Here is an 18,474-nt window from a genome sequence, read left to right as displayed (position 1 = left end):
TGCGGCTATGGATCCGTACGAGTATACACGTTTCAGCAACAACCGTACCAGCAGAACGCGTCTTCGTAGCTGCCTGGCGGATAACTTCAGGCAGGAGGAGTGGACTGAACGGCAAGAAAGCTGACATGCTCGCTGTTCGCCACTTAAGTGTTCGGATTGACAGGACTCAGTTACGCTTCTAAGTGTTCTAAAAGAGAGAAAACAAAAGCAAGACGGGTATAAACGTGTATACCAGCGTTGCAACAAAAGCTTATTTTATTTAGGAAGCCGAAAATAAGGGGACAAAATAACTTTGTTGGTTTGCTGTAACGACAATTAGTTGAGAGTGAATGTAGTGGGACCTATATATGTCATGACTGGATAAGAATTTATTACAATCTCTACCTACAAGCTCCAATTTAACCTAACCTAACCCATAACACATGCATGAAACGTCCTACGATTTCTCATAGACAGAAAATTGCTACAGAGGCTATGTTAATTTTACTCTGAATGCCTCCAACATCTGCACGTACGATTTATAGCGTATTTTATGGGGGTAAAATACAAAGGAAGGAAACTATGCACACTCAACGCGCATCGTAAGATCTACGTAAAGCGAAGCCTTCGTGCAGCGGTTATAATGGAATGCTATAAATATGCCAATTTCACTCCTTGCGTTTACGGTGTGAAGAAAAACTGGCGCACGAACAATGGGCTCTCGTGCACCCATGCTATGTCCAGTGTGACACACACGGCGGTCGTTTCAAGGAGCTAGTTAGTGTTGGAGCGACAGAAGCATGCGTGCTATTGTTACTTATTGGTTAGATCATCGCGCTGCTGTGCTGGAGGACCGAGGTTCGATACCACCTCCGAGCACGCGATTGAATGTTCATTTTAAGTACGAACGACTCGGCAAGGCAGCCGCCCCTAACAGCCATGGGGTCAGAAAAGTCTGGGAGGCTTCGCTCTAAGGAAGCCTAGACGAAGGTTGGTGACAGTGAAGTGACCGGTCGTGTATTCGCAGTAGTTTATATCATGCACCGTCTTTCGTAATATTGCACTAGAGTGGAATGTTCTGCAGGCGCCGCACAATAAGCAGCGCGAGCTTCCGTGCGATGGGACAGCATCCGCTCAATCCTTAGCATTGCAGTTCTATAGGGTGTCTTTTTTTGTTTAGCTACATCAAAATCTTTAAAAATCACTTGTGGCAGATAGCAGAAAGCATAACTCTAATCCTTGGACTAAATTAATCGAACAAACGGACATTGCTTCCACGGGTAATCAAATTCGTAATTGACGAATGAACGAAATTTCGCTAACTAATAGTTTACTAATTAATTAATTAATTAATTAATTAATTAATTAATTAATTAATTAATTAATTAATTAATTAATTAATTAATTAATGCAGCAATGTACGAATTGTAGCTAGTGAATTTGCGAGGGATATCGACTTGTAATGAATTCTGAGGATGGCATTGGTTCCGAGGTGTGTGCCGTCATACTTGCGGTAAAAAATGCACTATTACTCCGCTTACCTTAAAAAAAAATCGTTTTATGCCTTGAACCTTATAAGTAACTGGAACGCCAATGTATTCCGTCGCACACCTTACAAATTAGTACCTCGAAACTGCTGTCACCCTGAGAATTCTTTCCTAGTGGGTACTCCTGGTGAACTAACTGGCTACAATTCGCAGATCGCCATATGGACCGCTAAGTAAATAATGAAAAAGTTATTCAGTAAATGTTTATTAGTTAGTCGATTATGCATTTTCATTTCTCGTAGAAGTAATGTCCGCCTTATCGAGTAATTAGGTTAACTGGTTATAATTGTGCTATTTGCCGCAGTCGATATTTAAAAATCTGGCGCCGCACTAAATAATAACAAAATACAACACTATTCATTCTCTTTACGTGTTGAGAAAGTATAGTTTCAGCGCATCGCTTGCATTCAAATCATAATTAAATATTGACGTAATAGTTTTGCGGAAACCCGCAAGGTGGAGAGAAGTAATTAATAAAGGCGAAATCAGACATCCACCCGTTCGTAGCAATTGCTACAAAGGAAACCCATACAGGTTAGCTCAGATGGCAGATTAGCTCAGATGGCAGCGCTCTCGCCCTGCCGTTTGCTAGCCACCTGGTTAGCTCAGATGGTAGAGCGGCTGCCCCGGAAAAGCGGTGGTCCCGGCTTCGAGTCCCGGACCAGCACGAATTTTTCTTCAACTGCGAGGCTTTTTCTTTCGAGGAACCCGTAAGGGTTCCTTTGTAGCAATTGCTACGAACGGGTAGATGTCTGATTTTCCCTTTATTAATAATTAAGTATTGTACCGCAGGTGAACAATTGTTTATCTTCATTTTCTGTCGGGTTTTCTGCGTTCCCAATTGATGGACTTACGCCTGAACACTCTAAGACGCTTGAGATGCTGGAACGAAATCCAGCGTTCCACCCACGTGAATTTCGTGTTGGAAAACTTCGAGGCACTTCAATTTCAGTGCATCTCATTAGTGTCATAAACAACGACGGTAGAGGAACCCGCTACTCGACGAATTAGTGACGTCGACAGTACTAAATGCCCAAACTATCTTTCAGTTTTCGTTCGCTATAACACGCTAAGCGAACAACAATGAATTTCGGAGCGCGGGCTCAATCCGATGTGTCCAATGATGCATGCGGAAATGCTTTTAATATCCTTGTTTTCGCTGTTGTCTCTTATCTTGAAACGTCATCATAGCGTTCGCAGTTGTACCATCGTGCACAAATGAAACGCGATGAAATTACTAAGCAAAATAAGCTGTCGCATAGTTTTGTATGAATAGCGATGAAGCTACGGTGTCTACAAGCAGGAGCATTTATGGCACAGAGCTAAGCACGCTGTCTTATCAAAGTGCCAGTAACGACGTCGCCCGTCGACACCGGTACATCCGCTAACTGTCTGGAGAAATCTCCGGAAAGTAAATGTATTCCCGGAAGTGCTCGTCGGATAATACTGCCGAAGGAATGGTACTCCCATACGAGCCCTCTTTTAGGAATACTGTCAGCTTCGCGGCACCGTACTTGTTAGCATCTACGGACGACACCATTCCTGACACTGTACTTCGCTCTGTGCAAGGAATGATATGCCGGTAGCAGACGCTGACGCGTCCGGTTCCGAGTCATGCGAAATCTCGCGAAACTGAAAGCATCGGAGAAAATTACGGCCCCATAATGCTGCCCCTGGATTCGCGAAACAGCCCGAACCAGCGCTGTGCAAAACGTGCCTGTTAACACTGCGCGGCTGGCTTTCGTGCAGGACAGCGCGAGGGGAAGCGCCATCCGGAGGCAGCATTGCGGCTGCGCTCCGATGGCCCAGCGTCAGCGCTCCCGTTACGGTGCGCAAGACCCGGACGTGGTGTCCAGCAGCTATTACTCGTCCACGCACGAGTCCAGCGTGGCGCTGAACGAGGCGACGAAGGCCGGCAGCGGGTGTACGCTGTGCCACACCATCCGCGCCATGAGCGCCAAAGAGCGCCCCTGGCGGCGAAACTGGCAGCGAAGCAAACACGCCCACTGATGACGTCGGTTCGAGTGGCCGTTAGCATATTGGCGGCGCGCATCAGTGGGGGACGTTCACGTTTCGTTGAACGGACTCGGTCAACGGAAAGTGCTCGAGTGGCGGGCACGGGCCTGTACCTGGCGCCTGTAGAAGCCTGCGCTTGCGCCTCATGAAACGAAATGTAATAGGCTCCAGAGGCTTGACACGTTAGTGGACTGTGAGTTCGCAAGTAAAGGTAAAGGTAAATTTTGAGGATGGGGCAAAGTATAAGCTAAATGTATTTTTATCAATGAGTGTTGGGCATAACGCCGTGCAATTGATCTGAGATAAACGAAACATTGTTACTAAGACTTATGGAAAGATTACGACCACGTAATGTCCGTGGAGGTTCGGAATAATACCACGATATGAAGATCTATAGTGATGTGACAAGCAATTTGCGGGCCATTTTTAGTGTTCGCTTTTAGCGTTCACGAGTGAGATGGACGATGTCAATAGTGTAATTACGCTGGCAATTAATTCTAAACATTTACCTTGGGCTGTATTGCCATTGCATGTATACAACACTTTTGCTTGATTTTGTCGCCTTGGCTCTTGAACACATCCGCAGGAATGTCTGCATTACGATGAAAAATTTCATTATTTAGCCTCCACTAAACTTAATGGCCACCCGGAAGAAATAAATAATTTCTGCAACCAAATTTCTCTCTCTCTCTCTGTTGCTTGATATAATTTTTATTTTTCTCGTACGAGCTGGACTTTCTGTATTTCGCGGCCTTATTTCCTATTTCCACGATCCTAAATATCGCTACTTTAAATTAATGACCCTTTAAAAGGACACTAAAGAGAAAGACTAGATCATCTCAAAGTGATGAAGTACCTTTTAAAGACTCTAGTTCGTGAATTTCCCGGTAACATCGTTATTCACCACCCGATTCATGTCCGATCCCCCAGAGTGGGTTGCGCTATATCACCAAGGAACAAGAACAAGGTTTATAGGATGAGAGAAAATAGGGTCAAGCTTTCGTTTTATTTTTAGTTTGGCGCTGAAACATTAGTGCGATTTCGCCCGATCGTCAGTGCGACGTCATGGAGTTCAAAGTATTTCCTCGCACTTGGGCCGCTACGGGGTTGTAGATAGTCTCGAACCTCGCTAAATTCAGTCACTGGTTCTTTCACAATACAATGTAGTCCTCTTTTAGCGTCGAACAGTTCACGTTATGCTGCTAAAATACGTGAAGTCATGGCAAGCTGGCGTAGGAACATCAAGGCGGCATCGCGCGCCACACGTATGTGGCTCTTATTTCGTTCTTGTGTTTTATCCTACTTACCTAACCCACGACCTATCACTCAGCAGAACAACGCCAAAGCCACTGATTCACCGTGGCTGGTCTATCTAAGACCCGCGACTCACGCCAGCCGGGCTGGATAAGCTGTCCCTTGGAAAGCATGTAGTAGCACAGAACAGAGCAGTTCCGGCAGCAATTGCACTGGCCGCGCCGGCGTCTTCACCAGGCTAAATTGCGTCGCCATCTAGGTGCGGCAGTATGCGTGAACGCCATGGTTGGCAACTTGGAGAGGAAGCTATTTAGCGAGTTTTATTGTGATTAGCATTCTTGGGGAATTATAACATTGGGTGGGTGGCTGGCTGTGCTACTTCAGACTTACATGTATGTATGTATGTATGTATGTATGTATGTATGTATGTATGTATGTATGTATGTATGTATGTATGTATGTATGTATGTATGTATGTATGTATGTATGTATGTATGTATGTATGTATGTACGTGTGTGTGTGCAGGCCGTATGTGACCTCACGCGCCCTTCAATGAAAGAAGAGTCCTTTAAGATTTCTCCTGTGATGCGTGGAATCAAACCCACGTCACACGGGTTCCTCAAGCACAGCTGCCCGACGATTTAGCACTGCGCTACGAATGCGAGTGGATAGCGAGGGAACAATTCTCCGCGTTGGCACGCACCGGCGTACAACACATATTATAGGCTACGAGCAGACTGCGCGGTAGCGGCGCTGGATCGCACAGCGCGTCCAGAGGGAAGCGCGAGAGGGGAACCCGGCTGCAGTATTGACCTCATACATGACGCTTTTCGTTGTTTCGGTGGTATCAATGTGGTGTGCCGCTACATTGTTTCATGCTAGTCGCATTAACATCGACATTCATTGTGAGGCTGGTTCCGTCAGAATTGTTCGCGCCATATTAACTACATTGCCTTCTGGGAGGCGGCACGACGTTTTGTTGACTTTCCTAGTGACTTAAAAGCCAGTTAATTACCCTGGTAAAATTCTTCAATGGACTCTGACTGAGATAAATGGCTCGCTCCCATTTCATCCCCAGAGGGATACACAGGGTCTTTTTTTTTTTTAGCTGCACCGAATTTTCAAAAATTACCTGCGGCGGACAACGCAATTCGAACCCTTGATCAAAATTACTCGATGAGACGGCCATTACTGCTACGAGAAATCAAAGTACTTAATTGAATAATTAACACAGTGACGCTAATTAACATCTCATTGAATGACTTCACGGCACATATTTCAATTTACGAATTGTAGCTAGCGAGTACGCAAGCCATATCGACTTAGATTAAATTCTGAGCATGACACCGTTTCGAGATGTGCGCCGTCAAACTTGCGGTAAAAATACACTGTTGTTCCACTTACTTCTTTAAAGAAAACGCTGTTTTATGCACTGAAGCACAAAAATCACTGAAAGGTCAATTCATTTTGTCGGATACGCACAAAATTAATTACTCGAAACTGGCATAGTCGTGAGAGTTCGTTCCAAGTGAATACACTCGGTGAACTCGCCGGCTACAATTCGCAACTTGAAATATGTGCCGTAAATACTTAAAATAATTAGTGTAAGTAAGGTAATTATTAAATTAAGCATTTTGATTTATTGCAGAAGTAGTATCCGCCTCATCGAGTAATTTAGTTCCAGGGTTAGAATCGTGCTGTCTGCCACGGACAATTTTTCAAAATTTGGTGCAGCTAAAAAAATTAATAAAATATGTGCCTGTATTTGTCGCTGTTTCTGAAGACATACTCGAGATAAAGAATAAATAAAGAAGTTGCGGCAGAACACATCTCACCGTCGAAACGAGTTATCTGTGAGACGTGTATATACTGCAGCGGCACTCCTCTTTCGTGCTTCCTTAAGAATACTGCGAGCCATCAAGAGCCGCCACCGGGAAGCCTGCGCATGGCTTCACAAATGCATGGCGCGCCAGTGCGTGGCGAACGCCGGGAAACGCGTAACGCGGCAACCGGGCTCTAATCTCGCGCTTCTTTCCGGACACGCTGCGCCATCTAGTGGCACTGCCGCGAAGTTCGCGCGCCGCCTCCGAGACCATAAGCGTGGTGCGTCGGTGCCTGCGAACGCCGAGAATTGTCTCTGTGCTTGGCCGCACACTTAGTGGAACATATTGAGCCAATTTTGCGAAAGGTCCATTGAATAATGGCACACACCCAGTGCATTCATGGCGCAGCTCTCTAAAGCGTTGGCATGAAAGGCGTTCATTGAAAAGCGGCACGTAACCAGTGCATTTGTGGAGCAGCCTGCTCATATGTTCGGTTTCCGTCTCTGAGGAATCGTTGTGAAGTGCGTTTGATTCCGCTCAGCGTCGGAGAAATTTAAGGAATACTTTTTTGCCATTGTAGAACGGCACATTCCCAGCGGCACATATCTAGTTACTGAAGTTGGTGTCAAAGACGTTCATTGAAAAGCGGCACACACCTACTGGCACATAGGCAGTGAACCAAGTTGGCATCAAGGACGTTCACTGAAGACCAGCACAGACAGGGCGGCGCATATACCCTGTGCTCCAAAGTAGGCGTCAAGCAGTTTGTTTCAACAGCGGTACCTATCCAGTCCCGCATCTACAGTGACCCATGTCGGCGAGAAAGAGGTTCGTTGATGAGTGGCATGTCTACACATTTTCATATATTTGGTGACCCAAGTTGGTCCACTGGTTAGTTTCGAATTCTGTTGCCTCAGAACATCAGCCCGATGCGCTACCCATTCGACCACGGACTATCCAGTCACCCAGGTAGGCGCGGAGACGGTTATGTACAAACATAGATAGTTGGCCCCCGGAAGGTGCGTGAGGTACCCTAAGAATTCTGACAACCAGCCGCGCCGTCACAGGCGTCTGCTCGCGTTCACAGTGACGGTCACGTACTCGTCGCGTCACCATGAGGGTCACGTGGGGCGAATCGCTTTCTTCATTCATTCTTGGGTTTTACGCTCCAAAAAAACTATTTGATTATAAGGCTCGCCGCAGTGTGCGACTCTCTCTCTCTCTCCGCAATAATTATGACCAGCTGAGGTTCTCTGACAATTCGCAAATTGAAATATGTGCCGTGAAGTAAGTACTAAAATAAATAATTAGAGTAATTAAGACAATTATTCAATTAGAAATTTTGATTTATTGCAGCCACCTCATAGAGTAATTTAATTCAGGGGTTGGAATTGTGCTGTTTGCCAATGCCTGTTACACAGGTGTCTTTTCTTTTTTTGCATTTTCGCCCTCATCGAAACGCGGCCCATATAGCCGAGATTTGATACCGCGTTCACGGGCTTAACAGCCCAACGCCATAGCCCCTACGCCACTACGCCACCATGGCGGGTGCGAATCGCTTTTTGTCCAGGAAAAGAAGCGTCCCGATGGCTTCCGCCCTGCAAAATGGCGTCTGTCCACTGAACTGACTGGGTCATTACCTCGCAGTGGAAATGCGCGTGGCTACGCGCAGGGCCTTGCGTAGAGAGGTTTGTGAATGTTGTATGAACCGTTTCTGTCCCAGCAAATTAGCCGATTACCCGGAAAGCGGATAGCTAATTCACCGGATAGTGAGAGCACGGAGAACGCTAGCTGGTAGGGGAAGTAAGTCTTGATGGCACAGGGTATCCCTGAATAAGGACTGAATAAAGCCTCTCTTTCAAGGCAAATGGACGCGCCGGATGGCGAACACGTCTGCTTACGTTAGACCTGCGCGAAGGACGCAAATCCAGGCGCATATAAACAGTCCCTAATTACACCTCTTGCGTGAGCCACACGTCTGTATAACCCTCGAAGCTCCGTATTGAGTTGTCTCTTCGATGGTCAAAGGAGACAAAAAATATTAGGCCGATTTATACAGAGAGATTATTCACCTTAAAGTTTATCATCGTTTTCTGTGTGCCAATATACGACTTCGTTGCATAGAAGACTGCCGCCGAACGTCCCACTCCTTTTCTTTTATTTGAATCGCCTGCGCCAAAAGAGAACAGCTGACGTAATTCCCACGTTACCTCCCTCTCTACTACTATCAGTGAATCAGTCAGTGCTGACGCCACTTGAGAGTATACCATAGTCTAAAACAGAGGGTACTTCTCCGATTTTTCACTTTCGTAATTTTATTGCTTACAGAAGTTCAGTTCGTGGTAGGGATGGCGAATCAGTTGTTACAGAAAGTTACTTTTTCAAATCCGGTTCGGCTTAAGGTTTTCTTTTAGTGTCGCTTTAACCCTTGGCCAAATCTTGAAAAGCTGTCTCCTGAATGATGAATATTCCTGCCCATGGTCGAGTGACTGACATTTGCTCTAATGTTCATGCTAGGGTTCTGCGAAGAAATATTTGAATGTTCTGACTTTTTTTTATGTACTGATGTCAATCTCTGTGTAAGTGCGTTTTGTTAAATTTGCTTAAGCTATACCTGCTGTAAGTATGGGAGTATATGCTGCCTTGTAATGGGCCCTGGGCCTTCGACGAACTTATATAAAAGCTTTTATTTCCATGAATCCCTGCAGTGTATCTATTGCTAAATGAATTGAATTGTCATGCGCATTTTGACGCGCTTCCACAGTGGGTCACAGTTAGTCATGATCTTCCTTCGCCTTAACTATATTCCCCTGATAGGCCTCGAACCATCGTTTAAGTATGTTGTTCTCTCACTTGTCTACTCAAAGCTAGGAGAGCGAGCTCTCATACCATTATATGAGCCAGACCTAGAGCTGCTGTGGCGAATAGCATACGGCGCGTAGATATTGTGTAGGTGTGGCAGTTGGAGGGAATCCGGAAACGACGCGACCGTGGTAAAGGCAAGCACTGCGGCATTAACTTAGGAACGGAGCAGAATTAGCAGTTCGTGGTTATGGAGGACAGCAAAATAGAGGCAGGCCTTGTTATGTCTACAGCTGCTCGCATAGCGAATTTTTCTCAATGATATTGAACACAAATCCTCAAGAAAAACTGGTCTTTTGCATAAGCTTTCTTTTATACGGCATGGTCGCCAGTGACTTTTTATGACCATATCATGTACTGCTGTTGTAGACCTGCTGCTGTTTACGAGATGAGCAGTGTCTACAATGACCAACCGAAACTTCAAAGAGAAGTTAACTTCCGGAAGCGGAAGTTACAACGTCTAACCGGAACCGCAGCCTGTGGCAAACGCCGCAAGTGTGTTGTGTCTACATCTACAGGTTTTGTTTAAAAAAATAGTAGGCGGTACAATAGTGCACTACGGCTGGTTTGGTGGGGCATATCACCAAACTTATGTCATTCGGAAAATTCATTCCACGACGATAAGCGTTACCAACCGACCGGCTACAATTCGTAAATTGCAATATGTGCCATAAAGTAGTTATTTAAGAAGTGAATTAGTCAATTTTGTTTATTAGTTGAATATCTGTTTCGTTTTCTTGTGCAAGAAATGTCCGCTTCTCTGAATAGCCGAGCTCAAGGATTAGATTTAAGTTATCTGCCTCAGGCAATCTTCAAAAATTGGGGAGAACTTCAATATGATCACCCCGTATAAACCATCTACGTCTTTAGTCTCTGGCTGCTTGTGCGAGTCCACTTCAGCCTCCTCGTGTTCCTTCCTTGTCGCCAGCCCGCGATATCCCCGTGGCAATGAGAATTAGTTTTTTGCTCAAGTGAACCCTGCACGTAGCCTGCACCATGAGTTTATCAGGACTCGCTCCGCCCGAGAGAAAAAAAAACTTTATTAAGTGTCGTTGCTAGGATCAAGGAAGGCGCAGGGCCGGGAGACTTGCCCCATCGCAGCCCCCGTCCTCAAGCGGTGGCAAGACCTTCAGTCTTGGCGGCATCGTCGGCTAGCCGAAATGCCCAGAGTTTGCCCTCCGGGCATGTGCTGAGCAGCACAGCCTCCCACTGCTTGGGGGTGGGGATTTTAAAAGTACGATTGGTGCTGTGTTTAATGGCTTGTGTCACTGCAGGACATTCCCTCGCTCTGCCACCGCTGTTCCTTCCTACGCAGGGATCTGCAGCTGTATCATGGTCGCAATGGTATCGTATGTTTAAGACGTACCTACTTCCTTCTGGAGCGTCGAAATTCTCACCAGAGCGTCGCAAGGTCCTACTTCTTCGTAGCTTATGCATTCAGGGACAGAGCATTTTCTTCACGCTGGCCATTCCTTCTGTGGACACTTCTTCAACCAGTACTGCGCGAGTTGTCGAGGACACCAGCGCAACGACAACGGACCCTGCCCCACCGTCAATGTATTAACAACCCGTCGCAGTGTTAGTGCAACATTTCGCCTCCACGGGCAATATAGTCGTAGAAAGGCATCGCTTTCGCCGCCACTTGCAACAAACAGGCCAGTCTAGAATATATAGCTGCTTTGCGAAAGCTTGCTGTACTCTGCTGCTTCCCTACAATCCAGGACTCACTGCACAATAAATTTCTGGAAGGCGTTGCTTCTCAACACCCACGCGAACGTCTCTTTCTAGCGGGCTTTTCACTTTCATTTTCCCGCGCCGTACTCTTTGCCCAGCAACTAGAACAGGCATTTCAGGTCGGACGTGTTTCTGCAAAAAATGGCTCCACGTCAATGGAAATGATAACTACCGCCAGTATCACACAGGCAGAATTCTCCACAGAAGGGCCAACGCCCAGTCACACATCACGATTAGTCTACCCCACGTGCTTTGCACGGCAACAACCGTCCGCAGCTGCGCCGCGAGTCTCCAACATCGGAATCCGCCACAGCAACTGCCTCCCGCGCTGATCGGCAAGGGATACTTAGCAGCCACCAGCTCGACTCTCCCGAGAGGTCGGATATTTCGCGCAGTTAGCACCCCCCCCCTCCCCATTGTTTTCGCTGTGGTTACACCCAGCATCGGGCATCTTCTTCGCTCTGGCCTGCAAAAGACCAAAGCTGTTTTTATCGCGAACGCTCCGGGCATTTTCTTTCCGCGTGAAGCCAACGGTGCCATTCTTCTTCTGTTGCTGTTAGAGAAGCCGAGGGTGACTCGCCTGGCCATCAAGTTTTAACTGTTGACGTTCTTTCTGTGGCCAACTCGTCTGATGGTGACGCAGTGTGAGTCCACTTGAGCCTCTTCAGATTCCTTCAGCGGCGCTAGCCCGCAATATCACATCGATGTACATGTTGGTTCAAATGATTTGATGAATAAATGTTGATTATATCCTTCTATTTTGCGTATCTGTCTTTTGTGTTGATTATTTACTAATTTCCTATCTTATTCGCATCGTATTGCGCGCGCAATTGTCCACCTCGTCTCATTTTGAGTCGACACTTAGATGACCCTTTCGTTTTTTTTTGACCAAGATCCCGGAGATAGTGCAGTCTATGGTGAGTCTATATTGATGCCAATTACAACCGTACCGTTAATTTTGCCTATCCTGCGACTTATTCTCACTTCCTGTAGGCACAGCTGAAGCCGCCTTCGAGACACGATTGCCAAACGCGAGCACCGCTCCGTCCGAGCGCACCCGCTCCATTTCCTCAAAGTGTGCCGTATGGAGGGGGAACGTCAAAGGTTCCCTGGTGGTGAAAATGAATCCTGAGTCCCTGACTACGGCGTGCCTCATAATCAAATCGTGTTCTGGCTTGTAAAACCCCAGAAATAATCACGTGCAGTATAGTGGCTTTGCCTCATTATGACTATAGCTGCGGCGGTGCACCCTTTACAGGGATATAATGCAATATAACTAATTTTTCGATTATATTGGCGCTTTTCAAAGGCTCTCCAATGAGCGATCAACCAGCTATGGCTTCATCGCACAGCACTCAGCAAACGGACCGACCTAAGAGACAGTTCCAAGGGAAGGTCACCCGGAGGATTGCCATTCGTAACTCTACCACCCTACGAGTTCCTTTGTATGTGTTAGTCGGAGTTGGGGTCGCCAACATTGCTACTGTTGGTTTGTATTTCTCTTATTAAACCCAATTAACGAAAGTTCCCCAGTGATTATCGATTGATTGATCAAGGAGCCCCATTACGAACAGCGCTAATTGCGCCCTTACCGCTAATTATGCATACTCTACGATTGGTCCTAGCTTTTCGTCTTCTTGAGACCTGCATTTTGTCACGTCACTACTTGTGGCTTTCTAGGATGCTCTCGAGGTGCGTAAGCGCCGTTTTTTTCCCTGGAATTGGTTACAAGATACCCATATTCCTGATATGACAAACCCGAGTGAGGTCAGCTGAGATGATCTTGTCGTTTAAATATAAAGGAAATGCTGATGGAAACAGGTTGCTCGCTTGGCGATAAGGAACTGTATTCTGAACGCGCATGCATATAACTTCTATTCTCACGGGTAACTTTCTGTGGCATTGAAGGGAAAGCTACGGTGGTGGTGCACGTGCGAGTAATGTCCGCCTCTGAACAATCCGGCGCAATGAGGAGAACTATGTTATCGGCGACAGGCGATTTGTAAAAATTCAGGACAGTTTAAAAATCATAACCACTTATGTAATATAACGGTGGTAGAAAAGAGGCTCAATGGCATTATTTACATTGCTTACTTACAAGCATATTTAAATGCATCGAATGCCGTTTGCAAATGGTAGTCCGGTTAACTGAAAGACTTGTAGATGAGAAACAACTGGCTTCAGTTATCTGGTGCGCCATGGCAGTGACAGCAATGAAAAAAGAAGGAACCTCCTATCACTGGACACATGTAGAGTGTCGAGTTCGAACAGGGAGGTGAGTGTGACGCTACCACACTGTAAATTGTTTAAAAGAATTTGAAACATGGTGCGAACGTCCTTATAATAAATTGCCCCCCCTAAATCGAGACAGCACATATATCCGCATATTGGTTACGCAAAAGCGAAGCGTTCATACTGAATGACAGAGAATAATTGAGAAGTTATATGCCCCGTGCGTTTTCTCATAAACTCGTGCGCCTGCGATAGAACTTAGGTAATCTTGCAGCAGAATAATTAGGAATAATAAATCCCGTTCCCACCTCCATCGTTCTGCGTTCTTTCAGGCTCACATACGGATTCCCAATTACATATGTTCAAAGTAGACGAATATTCGGCAATTATGAATAGTGAGTTCGTGAATCGAATGCAAATTGAATAGCAAAGACCATTTGGCTCGTATTCGATATGTCGAATATTCGTACATTCCATAATTTTGAATTCTTTGGTCGTTGTCAATGAAACGTGTGCTTTCTCTTCAGCGGCTTAAACTTATGCGGTTGAGAACGTGCGACTTTGTTCAGGAGCGCTCTGACTTGTGTGTACATTGCCTCCGTAGTTTTCCTTTCACTGCCATGATTTATCCACCAGTGTAGCCTCTCTAATGTATGGCAGTTGCACGGCCTCCGTTATCTGTCATGTCGGCTCTTTCATAGGCCGTCGAGAGGCCACGTTTTATGAAATTTCTGCCGGAAAACGCAAGTTAAAAAAAAAAAAAAACGTTGCAGCGCTTTTGTCAAGATGACGTAACAATGACTTGCAATGACAGGCTTCCTCGAAAAAAAAAACTCTTTTTCCTGGATTTTTGGCTCATATACTTGCTCGTGCTTAAAAAGAAAGTGTATGATCGCGTGCAGGAACCCCTAAATTGGATTTGTATTTTGCTACTAGACTGCGGTGTTCCGAGATTGTGGCCATGTTACCGGGTTGATAGGCTGGCGATTTGTCACGGAGTAACGTCACAAGTATTGAGTTTTCGTCAACATCCTTCTGACGAGGGCGGCGATATGGGCTGGTTGGTTGGACATCGTGAAAAAGTATCTGGATAGCGCAACAAAACCAGGACGCAAGAAGAAACGAAGACGAAGACAAGCGATTGTTTTCGTCATCGTTTCTTCTTACGTTCTTGTTTTGTTGCGCTATCCAGATACCTATTCACGATCATTTTGACGTCGCGCTGATTGTCCATTGCAGAGATTTATCGACGTAATCTGCGGTGCGGCGAGCAGCGTGAAAAAAGCTAAACTGTGGCCATGCCCAATAGTCTACGAGAGGCGTGTGTATCGCCGTATTTTTGCCACCGTATAGGGCTGTGACATTTCGATGGCCATGATCCCAAGATGTGTTGGCATTTATGCTTCAAGCCATCATTTCTTTTAAGAGGGCAGTTATTAAGGCGAAAGCCTTAAGGGGCTCGTTGCAATGGCTGATACCTAAACAATGCAGTGCCTAGTCGAGTGGTACAGAAAATACCATCCTCATCAATGATTTGTAAACCCTTAAGGCAGAGACTACAAGCGCTCAGCACAGTGGAGCGAACAGTGCATACATTAATTAAAATCACCCATACAACACAAAGAACAACAAACAGAACTAGCTCAAAACATGCATCCGATTCATCAGTAAAGCACTGCATGCCCCCTCGAAAGTACGCTACGGCTGAGGATGCCAGCCAAGCGAGAAACGAGGTGTGACGTGGGAAACAGTGGGAGCAAGGCGTTCGACCGCGCGTGCTGCTTTCCCCCACTGAGATCACGCAATGTAAAGTCCAAGAGAAAGATCGCTGGCGCAAGTCTGACACCGCCATTCGAGCGCGGGAAGCCGCAGCTAAGCGTCGAAAACAAGCCGAAGAAGCCGCACTGCGAAAGAAGCAACGCGACGATGCGAGACGGCAACGTAGGGCAGCTCGCAGACAACGGCATGCCACTCGCTTACGGCTTCACGCCTACATCCCTACGTCATGTAGACGTGAGGACAGAGACGGCCGAGAACATTGTCGGAAATGTTACTGAAAGGATGAACGTACGTTCGATAAGTGAGGCTCCGTACTTTGCACGTGGGCATCAGTTAACATTACCTCGGTTAAGTTAGTGGACTGAGGTTAAGTGGACTGAGATTACGTTTTCTGCTTTTTTAAAATTTTGTTGTGATAGCAGTTATATGGACACTCGACGCGCATTTCCCCCGTCGTCGTCAAAGTGATGGTCCGTAGAAAGTCCAAGTGCGATATCATCATGGCCGCGCTCCGCATGCTGTGGAAGTGAGTGAAAGTGTGCTCAGAGAGAAGCGCCGTCTTCCATCGCGCGCAAAGTGACGGGGAGGGGGTGGGGAGCGTTCTACTTCGGCGGCGGCTGAGCGCGGCCGCGTGCCCTATCTTTAAAGCGATCTGCGATGAGTACATAGTCTAGATGCGCCGATTACAGATAGCTTCGTGCGCGCTGTGTTCTCGCCGCTTAGTTCGCGTTGAAGTGAGAGCCAGCACGAAGGTCAGTTCGCTCGCTGCTGCTGCCGCTCTTCCTCACGCCAACGTTCTGACATCGAGTGTCCGCGATCATCGAGTGAGGTGTGTTTATGACTGCCTGTGCACGCATGACCCCATGCTTGTTAATTTAGTTAGTAAGTGGATTTTTACAAGTTTATACTGCCGATAAAACTACTATTCTTACTTGCTTACCTACTTAACATCTATTTTAAAAAAATTATGGGGTTTCACGTGCCAAAACCACTTTCTGATTATGAGGCACGCCGTAGTGGAGGACTCCGGAAATTTCGACCACCTGGGGTTCTTTAACGTGCGCCTAAATCTAAGTACACGGGTGTTTTCGCATTTCGCCCCCATCGAAATGCGGCCGCCGTGGCCGGGATTCGATCCCGCGACCTCGTGCTCAGCAGTCTAACACCATAGCCACTGAGCAACCACGGCGGGTTTTAATATCTATTTATATCAGTACTCTAAAGGACCGAAGGCTTTACACAGAAGAGTGGGTATCTTTTTTATGAACAAAAATCTTCAAATATGGCTTTCTTGAAGGCGGTAGCGTCACTAATCGCAGCAACGCAAGGAGGGAGATAATTCCATTCATTGTCCGATGCTTGGCATAAAGGAATTGTAAAAAAAAAAGATTGGTATGGCGTGTGGGAACTCCTACATTGAATTCGTGGTCAGCGCGAGAAGATACTTAAATGGAAGACAGAAGAAGCTCTTCGTTAAGAAAGGTGTTAGTAAAATAAGTCGCTCGAAACAAACACAAACGAGACCAAATGCGGCACGAATAGAGACTAGAAAGACCAAGCATTGATTTTATAGAATATAGACTGTCTTCACGACACTAATTGGATACTACAAAACGGGTGGCATGATTTCGAGCACTTTCGAGAGCACGCGATTAAGTAGCAGTGGATGGATCCCAGACACGACTTGCATACTGGAGCTTGGATTTCACCAGGGTTATATAAAGTAGAAGTTTCACACGGGTAGGGGCGGAAGAGAAATTTCGGCATAAATAGCCAAGCATTCGGCTGGGATTTCTAGGAACAAAATCAACATGCATATTACAACATAGGTCTTACGTAATGCGTATTTATTTATAAAAGAAAACGGCTTCTAGAATTGCGTCGTTGAGGGTGCATGTGGGCGACTGACTTGAGAATGCGGGATACTCTCGTTGTTTAAAATTTTGAAATGTTAAGCCTCATCAACCATTGGTTACACCAAGCCGAGAGCTTGTGTCACTTTGAAAAGTAAAAAGATCGTTAGATGAGGGAAAAGTTTAATGGAAGAGATAATTCCGACAGAAAAATCAATAATATATATATATATATATATATATATATATATAAGAAATAGCAACCCTCCTAAAAGGGATTCCTGGGGCACTCCTGAGGTAACTGACACTGATGGAGAATCCAAGCCATTGGCATGCACGTATTGAGAGAAGGTTCCACAAGAAGCACTCTATCAAGCCTAAAACGTGAGGATCTAATTTTAGTTTGGACGTTTGAAAGCGAAGGAGATTATGCGAGATGGTATCGGAAGCCTTCGAAAAGTTTAAATGTATGCAGTCACTAATCATTTTTTTTTCTACAGCTGTGAACAAGTTGTCGGTGAAGGTGATTAGCCGCGTTTCGCAAGAGAAAGAAAAAGATCATATGCCCATGCAGGCATGAAGTAAAACATTCGTTAGATTCAAGAAAAGACATGAAGTTAGTATGTGTTCAAGAAGTTTGGAGGGTATACTTGTTAATGATGTAGGTCTGTAATGAACGGACGCTTGCGAATAACTTTCTCTTCCTTCCAGTCACGTGGTAAAGTAGAACCCCGCAATGACTGCGTAAGGCGTGCTGCAAGAAATACGGACGAGTAAAGCTTAGTGCTCTTCAAAAATTTGGCAGAGACACTTAGGACTGGGTACGTGTGAGAATGCGAAAGTATTATAGTCGCTTTGGTGAAATGTTTTTTTTTTCTGCACGCTCTTTGTCCGCGCAAGCTCTCACCTCAGGGTTAACTGTGCCTTGGTAAAGCCAAATGAACACGCTCCAAGTGCCTTAACACGCTCGCGTGCCTACGAGGAGTTAATAAATCAAAGGACCGCTGAAGCGGCACTCAATTTGACATTAATCCTTTTAAGCATAAATGCTTTTAGCTACCGTTGTCGGCGACCTTTAAGTGACCTTGAGCCAATAGCCATAGCCGCTATCCGGGCACTCAAACAAGAACATCCGGGAATCGTCGCGAGAACAAAACGAGATTATCCGGGCGACCAGTCAAAGCGTAAAAAAATGCGATCTGTGACCCCAAACCCTTTGCACGGGACCACATTACATACACTACTTACTGCCCAAACAAGTTACAAAAAATATTGCTTCCGAGTTCTTCATAATGTTTGTTCACAGTATCACTCAAGCTAGGACTTCTGGTACGCTGTAGTTTTATTTGTCATTTCCAATTGGCGACGTTGAAAAGGGAGATACCAATCTCCAA

The 18,474-nt window shown here is 45.9% G+C and overlaps 1 protein-coding gene across 1 annotated transcript in view; it reads left to right on the top strand.

Annotated features, from left to right (window-relative positions):
* LOC129381589 (uncharacterized) overlaps nt 1–4,219 on the top strand; it is a 23,528-nt gene extending 19,309 nt beyond the window's left edge. Inside the window, exon 9 of the mRNA XM_055064598.2 lies at nt 3,276–4,219. Coding sequence (XP_054920573.2) covers nt 3,276–3,536 — 261 coding nt within the window. The 3' untranslated portion in view covers nt 3,537–4,219. The remainder of the gene's footprint in view (nt 1–3,275) is intronic.
* The last annotated feature ends 14,255 nt before the right edge of the window (nt 4,220–18,474 follow it).

This window comes from Dermacentor andersoni, chromosome 11, assembly GCF_023375885.2.
Source record: "Dermacentor andersoni chromosome 11, qqDerAnde1_hic_scaffold, whole genome shotgun sequence".
In the NCBI taxonomy this organism is placed as follows: Eukaryota; Metazoa; Arthropoda; class Arachnida; order Ixodida; family Ixodidae; genus Dermacentor; species Dermacentor andersoni.
This window is presented reverse-complemented; position numbering and strand designations above follow the sequence as displayed.